The 9,238-nt window shown below is 48.7% G+C and overlaps 1 protein-coding gene across 1 annotated transcript in view; it reads right to left on the bottom strand.

The window, feature by feature from the left end:
* Nucleotides 1–1,912: 1,912 nt before the first annotated feature.
* Nucleotides 1,913–9,238, bottom strand: part of LOC142774272 (uncharacterized) — a 32,123-nt gene continuing 24,797 nt past the window's right edge. The window contains exons 6-8 of the mRNA XM_075874664.1: nucleotides 4,062–4,383; nucleotides 2,240–2,481; nucleotides 1,913–1,991 (exon numbers count right to left, since the gene is read on the bottom strand). Of these exons, the coding sequence (XP_075730779.1) occupies nucleotides 1,913–1,991; nucleotides 2,240–2,481; nucleotides 4,062–4,383 (643 nt within the window). The remainder of the gene's footprint in view (nucleotides 1,992–2,239; nucleotides 2,482–4,061; nucleotides 4,384–9,238) is intronic.

The following is a 9,238-nucleotide window of genomic DNA, read 5'->3' as shown; positions in this document are numbered from 1 at the left end:
AAATTGGTTATATACCTTTCGAACAGCTTAAAAATAATGAGAAATAACGGATAATAGAGTCGAGAGATGTGTAGGGGATGTTAATAGAAGTAATTGTAATGCGATTGTGAAGAAAGAGAAGTGGACTAAAGCGTAACTTGCCACCAACAGTATTCAAGCCTGCGACTTTTGAATAAAGCGTTCGATTGTCTACAACTTAGCTATGGTGGTGGTCGTCCCCCTGTACGCTTTGTAAGGCATATATTTGCACCTAAAACGTGGAAACGTCAGTGAGCGCCGCCTGTTGCTATCGTAGTGAGTTTCGAATACTCCTTTTTGCTTGTTGCCGTCACGTAGGATATGATAAGTTTGACGTGTATAAATGAATACGCCATGTGGTGAGATCAAGGTGTGTATGGTGATATAAAGGTCATGACAAATCCTATATATTTGACAAGCAGCGAGGCTAACACAACACGATATTTGCAGCCCTTGTGTCGACAACGCTGCACTCCTACCTGAAAGCCGATTTTCATTTTGTTTGGTGAAGCATCGAAGTTCCGGTGTTCGAAGAGATACAACAATTGATTTCACGTGATAGCCAGTGGTGGCCAGTTGTCTACCACGGCAGCATATGCGTCTGCGAGATGGCAGAGTCACTTCCAAAACTTTTAGAGCCAGCCGGACTTTAATGGATGTCTGAGAACGTCTCAGATTTATTAGACCAAACGAGTACGTCCCTAGAGAAGTCTATCGTGAATTATTAAGGCGACCGACCAATTGACCCACATGTAGCCATTGTATGGAATAGGGCTGTGAAACATGTGACCCCCCGGACCACGCATGGCTGCTTCTTCTCTCATATTGCAATGGGAACGCATTTCTTGATAGGGCTATGTCAGGCGTCCATCGGGATACATCCACTGCCCTCTACCATAGCAACAACTGCGTTCGGTGCGTCCCTAGCTACCGGAGCCCCCACCATGTCACGCTTCGGCGTAGGCAGCTGTCAGCAATAGCTGTGGGCGCACGCACTTATACTCGCCTCTAGGAACCGGAGCGCCCACCTTCTTGACTTGAACGGGACTGTCTGGCCATGACACAAATAATGTGAAAATGCCGTCACGTACACCGTCTAACTGAATTCCTCGAATCGCGTGTATTACATACTCGTATACCATACCTTAAGCCATGGTATGCGCGAATGCGCATACACAGGAACAGCGCTTGAACGGATTTCAGATCGACATGCGAGAGCGTTAATAAAAACTGAGATCGGTGGCATTGAGCCGATAAATGGAAATAATAACAATTAGGTTAGCAGCGGAAATAGGACCCGCGCATTCTGCGTGAAAACAAAGTATTCCACTACAGACCCACGCCTAGTTTCGAAACTGACTGGGAAGGAGACCATATATTTGCAGGCGTAATGTTGTTGCAACGTCACTTGTGGTTACAGTTCCGGCCACCTTATCGTATCAACATCACATATGTACTCCCACGATGCAGGTGTGACGTCTGGTTTACGCCAATTGCGTACTTAACCACCTCCCAATGAAGCACAAGCGGAGGCTTACATTCTGGAAAGTCCGAGCGCTGCATATCAGCTGACCACTTATGGTGTTGGTAATACCCATGTTGATGTTGGCATGTTTACTGAACTATAAACGACGGCCTATACAAAGCACATGCGTCTATTTGACGTAGATTTGTGCGTATAACAGTCGTACATATTGTAACGGGAGAACATGCTGTTACTGCGCCTATTAGCGATATGATAAGCGCCATTTCATAACGTTTCGCCTAATAAGAACAGTACACCACAGGTCCATATGCTTCGCATAACATCGATTCCCATGGTACGGGGTATCAGGCGAGACTTTTCATTACTTTTTTTTAAATCTTAACGTTACCTGACGATTTCTACAAACCGTCAGCCGCCTTCCTTCTCCAGGTCCTTCAGGGACTCAATTGCTCCAGTGTGGTCTACTGCCTGACAAAGTTTCAGACTCCTGGCAGACAAGGGCGCATAGCCACTCATAGTCGGATATGTTGGGCATGGTGATGATTACTGACATAATGCCTGTTCTGACTGAGGCTGCAGCTTAATTAGCTTGTATGGCAGATAAACATGCGCAGCTCCGGTCGCAGTTCACGCACCGAAAGGCTGTATCCTAGACGAGACTTGCGGTCAAACGTGGAGAGCATGGTGAGTGCCTCGTTGAAGATGTCAGCCGCGACGCTTTAGTAGCCGCTGCACCTGACCATGTGGAACAGTGATCGGGGCTCCGCGTGCATGTGGGTCTTGATGATAATATATTCGACCATATCGGCGACCCGGTCCAAGCTGTAGTTACTCAGCCGTGATTTCACTGGTGGCACAGTAATCATGACGAGAATCCTCTCGTTCTTTAAAGCCCGCACCAGGTTATAGAAAATATTCTGGGTGTTCCTGGCACGGTTGCACGAGTCTCCCGGATAGTCCCAGTCCACATTTACTCCCTGCGTCGAAAAATCTCGAATAAACTTTTTGTTAAGAACACAGAAAGGCAAGAACATCGGCGAAGCGCTGTTGTGTTTAAGTTCTGCCAATTATGCTAAACACACCTGCATAATATATCAGCAATATACACGGTGTCTACGATTCTTCATGAGGCTACATTTTAGTGCAGCGACATTGGTGTTTTGATTTTTCTCGTGCAAGGCGAACAGCTTGGAAGAGGCACTAATGCGCATCTTTGTAGCGGTGATCGAGCAATTACGCGCGTTCTCATTCCACGAAGAGGCCTTGTACTTTCGAAAAAATTAGGATGCTAAGTGATTTTCAGGCAAGTGAAAGTGAAATGTGACTGCCACCTTGCGTAGAGTTTCTCGTGATCTTTCTGTGGGCGCGCTCAAAATTATGGTACTCTCAACGTTGCGGGCGTGATGCTGAAGTCCACGTTTAGTTTCGACGGTATTTTGTATAACTTTGTGGCGGTGTTTCTGTACCATTGGATAGTGAAATTCAGTTAAAAAATTCAGTTTGAAATTCAGATTCCAAAGAACGTGTCGTCGCTAATTATATACATTCTGCTGACATTCATGAATCGTGATATTCGTATTGTGAAACTATGAAGCAAACTTCAAAAAAAAAATATGCCACAATCGAGTGCAATTAACAGATGCAATAGTACAATCACGAAGATCAAATGGTGCATGCAGGATCATCAAAAATATTTCCCTCTAAAAAACCTCCCCTAACTACAGTTCCCAATTGTACGTTTTACTGACATTTGTTAAATGGCCTCTACTTTGTTACCTAGCAACGAATACAGATTACGCCGAGAGTACTGTTTAATTGCTTAATTCATTCACTCTCTGCAAGATCCAGCTTCGCTTGTAAACACTACCATCACAGCCGCGCACATTCTACAATCACTTCAAATAAAATATCTCGACCTTGCACGCTCCCGTGCCATTTGCAATGTGATAACGACCACATGGTAATGCTTCTGTGCACCGAGCATTGCCTACGGTAAATAGTGCATATCAATACCTTGCCTTTAGTAAGCTGAAGAACGTGCGTGTGCTGTGTGGCCAGGTGGTTTCCAATAATGCACTGGGTATCTAACTCCCGGCGACGCAAATTTCTCTTTTAGTTCGTTCTTTTCTGTTTGTAAATTTCACGATGACATATCCGTAACGGAAGTGCGTCACAGTGGAGCCATGGATGACGCCAGCACAAATACTCCAATCGGTTCATATCACCGTGACGCATGACTGCATGGCAGCGTCATATAAATGACGTCATTATAACATGATTTTTCTCATACGACGCGTTGACGCCAACAGTAACCTTCCGTTCTTCATGGAGCATTTGAGTATTTCACCTTGATAATAAAACAGACCATAGTGGCCAAACTCCTTTCAAGGGACAACGCGAAAAATAGGAAGGGCAAAGTGCCTTAGCAGCAGTGTTCCACTGTCATTCAGAGAAGCTATAGCTTCAGGTTAATACTCAGGATTCTCTCTCTCTCTCCTTTGCGGTTCAAAGGTTCGAGGTGCGAATCGAAGGTCAACAAACTCGTGAAGTCGCTTACCTTCCATGGCGTCGAGATGTTCATAACCATGGCCCCCATATTCGCTGCGAAGTAGCCCGGGTTGTTGCCAGCGGCCGCGGACAAGTTGGCGCTGTCTTCGTGCGCTCCTCCCACCGCAGCGTACACGTGCACAGGGTTTCCACGGTGCAACAGCTGGCCTGCGTTCTTCATGGCTTTCAAGGCACGGATATAGCGAGCCGCCGTCGGGTATTTCCACACGACCTCGCCGTTGGCGCGCACGCCGTACCCGTACACGACTATGCCAGAACAGTAGAACATCGGCTGAAGGGTGGGCAGGTACGTGTCCTGAAGCCGCCAGTATCTGCGAACGTCCGCGTGACCGTCAGTTCGGGTCATTAGTGACACGCCTCCTAATCCTTCCACTTAAATAGAATGAAGGAAAAGAAACATGATTGATCCCTGTGTCATAGGAATGAGTACAGGACGAAAGTGGAACGTGTCTCTATAGAGATAGGTGGGTGTTTTTTGTGTAGTGTTTCACTACAAGGCCAATGAGAAGAATACTTAACAATTCGCAATTTCACGCTAAGACCGGCAGTAGTTTGAAATTTATAGTGACCCGCTCAGGGATAGAGGACTCATGAAAGCAAACGAGAGAGCGTGAACTAACAACTGTCACTGTTTGACACTTAAAGCGCGCTGCTCAAACAGAAATCAGATCACGAGTCTACACAAGATGAACTTGAACAAATTAATGACACAGTTGTTGCTTCTTTGCATGTGTTAACAGCACGCTGCTTTCGCAAACGTGGCCGCTGTAGCGAGTAAATGGACATTCGTGTACTCTAACATCAACGCCAACTTGCGGTGAACGAACAGCGCGTACAACCCACTTCCATCACTGTTTAACCGCACGTGCATCGCGGCGCGTATGGCGACGACTTTCAATGCGCGCGCTCTGTGCCGTCTTGCTTGTGTTAACTAGAACAAGTACCTGCGATGTCTGCGTACAGAAAGTGCAAAATGATGTATATAATAGCTGAACTTGCTCTCGGTGACCGAGTCGTTTCGCACCATGAGAGATGAGTGACTTTTTGAACAGGAGACACTAGTTTTTTGCGCTCCCTCGTACACAGCTCTTGCAAGCCTCCTTGCGCCTAACGTGAGAAGCAATTTTCAGTCCTCCAGGATGGACAGACCACCCAAGCGGCGCATCGAGTATCGGGCTCTTTAGCCAACTGTCGAGTGAAATGGTAGCTCCATCCCTGCGCCATGCACAGGATACCCTCCTCAGGGCGACAAGTCATCCAAGACACGTGACCTCTTCAAGGAATACTACAAGAAGGATGGGGCGCTGTTTGCCTCATATCAACAGCGCAACGCCGCGAAACGAGTCCTGTAAAGCCAGAGGTAACCTGTCGCCAAGACAGAAAAAAGGAAGTAAAAAAAGAGCTGCAATAAAAAAACGGAGGCGCCCCACAGTCATTGAAGTTGTAGATACTGACGACCTGCCAGCCACCACCAACAATATCAAATCTGCACTGACAACACACCACCACCCGAACCCCAACAACAGCAGTTGATAAAGCAGCAAGCTGTCTATGCGTTAGACCGCTGGTATAATGCAAGGCCAACGAGGCCTCCTCAAGTGTCGCCTACTCCACCACGCCTGCCGCTTTGATGTCGGTCGGTGCTGACGAAACACACGCATCAGACAGTCCGCAAAACTAAACACACACAGACTCTCCCTGCGAGGAGCATTTACCTCGCACTAGCACAACTTCCTCACCTCATTTCACGCTCGACTCGGCCCTCAAGGAGCCACCTACACCGGCCCAAGTGCTTTTATGCCCGTGAGAGAGCCCTTGGTGCTTCCTTGCGCCCCTCCTCACCCTCTGCTCAACCAGCAGCACGACTACGCCCATCCCAAGCGACCAAGATTGATCTCGGTGACACGCTCATCTACTGGCTGTTCTGGAGAAAGGCAAACTTCTTGGCGGTGACTAGAGAGGCGAGCACTTCCTTGCTGGTTTTCCGGCCACTAGACAAGAGCGGGTGCATCACAGACACAACCGTGGACACGTACACTTTGTCGGACCTCGGCTATCTTCTGCAGGATCTGTGAGACGAGAGTGAGGGTCAAGCGCATCAGCTGCAACATCTGGGTCGGCGAGGTCTGTGGCGTCTACCCGCGCATCGACATGAAAGACAAGGTAGACATAACGGCTAACACTTCTTCGGGCACTCCCATCACATCGTGTTCGTGCCAAAGCAAGTGGTTCACAATGACATTCGAGGGCACAGTTCACTGCCGAAATCCTGTTGTCCAAGCAGCAATGTCCAGTGCTACCTCGAGTGCCCGCTGTTATTCAGTGTGCCCGCTGCGGACGTTTAGGCCACGCAGTGGCGACCTGCTCGCACGACCAGCGCAGCCTCCGTTACGGTGGCAGCCCTGCTTCATAACATCCCCGCGCTACCTCAACTGCAGCGGAAGCCACCCAGTGGACGAGTCGCGCTGCCCTTCCTGGCAGATTCAGTGCAGAGCCACCGTCATTCTCGCCTTTTCGGATGGTCTCGTAACGCTCCGTCAAGCACTGAAGCAAACCAGGACCGCTGTCAAAAACATCGACAAGCGGGGAAGTGTGGCGGTCGTGAAGGGCCGCTGGTTCCAGGATACGGTCGCCAGTGCCTGCGGAAAACCTAGGGAGCCGCCTGGCAGCCTACATCGAGTGCACCCGTAGTCTCCACGACCTCGACGGCGACATCGCCCTCTCCTTCGACTCAGCTGGCTTCCACCGCTGACTCGAAGGGCACGGTGTTTGCCGCACTCACTGCGGCAATTCGTTTTGTGCTCGCGATCCTGCCAGCTGACTCGCTGGTGCACGGATTGTGTGCTGCGACCACGATGCGGCCCTGCTCACTCACGAAGCCATCGCACCTCGGATTAGCTGCCTGAAACGGCGTTGCTATCGGGGCACACTGGACTTACTGAATATAATCAAGTCAAGTTTTATTTCAACATTTATCCCATCAGTGTTAAGGACCAAGAACAGAAGGCCAGCAAGGCTTGACGAGGTTCATGACACCAAAAAGAGCTCTGCAGTGAGTTCGGAATCCCTCAATCTTCTACGGCCCCCATTAAATCGTGCACATCACTCTTTCTCTGGGCTTCTCGGCGGCTTTCTCAGTCGGCTGCACGTTGCGTTGGTTCAGGCACATACCTAGGGAGGCGGACCAAGATATTTCCACTTTATTTCTCAAATGCGAAGCATTTCTTAGCGAACTTCGGTGTTTTGACCGTATTAGTTTTAGCCGCCTACAACTTCTAGCTCTCTGGGCTGTTTCGTTATTCGAATCTATACCAAAATTGTTATGACACAACATCACTGTATGACGAGCTTAAATGACTAGTCATAGCATGGCAATCATCAAGTGTAGGTCATTATTGTCAAAATTTTCATGCCATAGTCTTGCGGCTGTTGCGGTGGTTTCGTTCACATGACATATTGCAAAACTGGTATTGTATGACAAGACTTCAAGGTGAACATCAGTGGCCCGTCCTAACGTGAAAATCAGGTAGTCTTGTAAAAACATGACTACATGCCACGCTCATGATGCACTCATGGCCATTCCAGTAGTTCAACATATACCAAAGTTGGTGTTACGTGACATGAATGGATGACGAAGGTATACGAATGGTGCTAACATGATCATCATGACATGCGTGCAATGTAAGAACATGACTACCTACCTCACTCAAAATGTGCTCGCGGCCATTTAGCTAGCTTACATATACCAAATTTTATATTACGTTACGTGAATGGATGGCGAAGGTATATGACTTGTGCAAACGTAATTATCATGCCATGCGTGTCATATTAAACGTGTGTGGAACTGTCGCTTCGGCACAGCTAAAATGGCACCCGAAAGGAGGAAGACGACAACGTGGTTGTTGTGGGTTGGTCTCTCGAGCTTTCCCCGTTGGCCTGCATGACAGTGCGCTCTTTGAGCCGTTAGCAAGGGCTGCTGTTGGTGAATCACTCGAGCGCTACCAACCAGCTGCGCAACAGATGTTGTCGGCTTTCTGCTCTACGACATTATTCTGCAGTAGGGCGCTTCGTCTCACCTGCTCACAGACCGTGGTCGCTACTTTCTCTCTCGTGTGGTTGATGATATACTCCGATCTTGTGCTGCCCGTCACAACTTCACCACATCTTACCACCCACAGACTAATGGCCTTACAGAGCTCCTAAACCGCACACTGACAGATATGCTTTCCATGTACATATCTACCGACCACACTGATTGGGACATAGCTCTGCCGTTCGTCACATTCGCCTATAACTCGTCGCGTCATGAAACAGCAGGCTACTCCCCATTTTATCTACACTTCGAACGTCATGCCTTACTGCCCTTTGACACACTACTTTCATCAGACCGACCATCCTCCACTTCGTACGCTCAGGATGCGATCACCCGTGCTCTCACGGCATGCGCGGTAGCCCGCGCTCGGTTATCGTCGTCGCAGGCAGCCCAAAAGTCCCTTTACGACCGTCGACATAGGGATGCCGTTTTTTTGCGGAATTTCTTGTTCTCCTGTGGCTCTCATCTCGACGTGTCGGTCGCTGCGAGAAACTGCTATCGCGATACGCTGGGCCCTACCGAGTCCTTCGTCAGGTCACTCCTGTGACCTACGAGATTGCCGCTACCATAAACTCATCGGCGGTTGCACCCATAACGGAAATAGTCCACGTTTTCCGTCTCAAGCCCTACAACGCCGACTCGCTCATTTAACAGGCACCGATACGGTGCCTTACCGGCTGGGGTGATGAAACGTGTATGGAACTGTCGCTTCGGCACAGCTGAAATGGCACCCGAAAGGAGGAAGACGACAACGTGGCTGTTGTGGGTTGGTCTCTCGAGCTTCCCCCGTTGGCCTGCATGACTGTGCGCTCTTTAAACCGTTAGCAAGACGTGCTGTCGGTGAATAAATTTTCCGCGTAACATTATATAAGAACATGACTACATACCGCGCTCATGATGCGCTTATGGCCGTTTCGCTAGCTTCACATGCACCGAATTTGGTAATAAGGGAAGTGAATGGATGACAACGACAAAAATTTCATGTGCAAACATGATGATCATGGTAAAGAAGTCATGTATGGCATAATTTACGTCAGCCTCGTAGCGTTCTGCTGATTTTAAAAGGACGTGTC

This window comes from Rhipicephalus microplus, chromosome 10, assembly GCF_043290135.1.
Source record: "Rhipicephalus microplus isolate Deutch F79 chromosome 10, USDA_Rmic, whole genome shotgun sequence".
NCBI lineage: Eukaryota > Metazoa > Arthropoda > Arachnida > Ixodida > Ixodidae > Rhipicephalus > Rhipicephalus microplus.
This window is presented reverse-complemented; position numbering and strand designations above follow the sequence as displayed.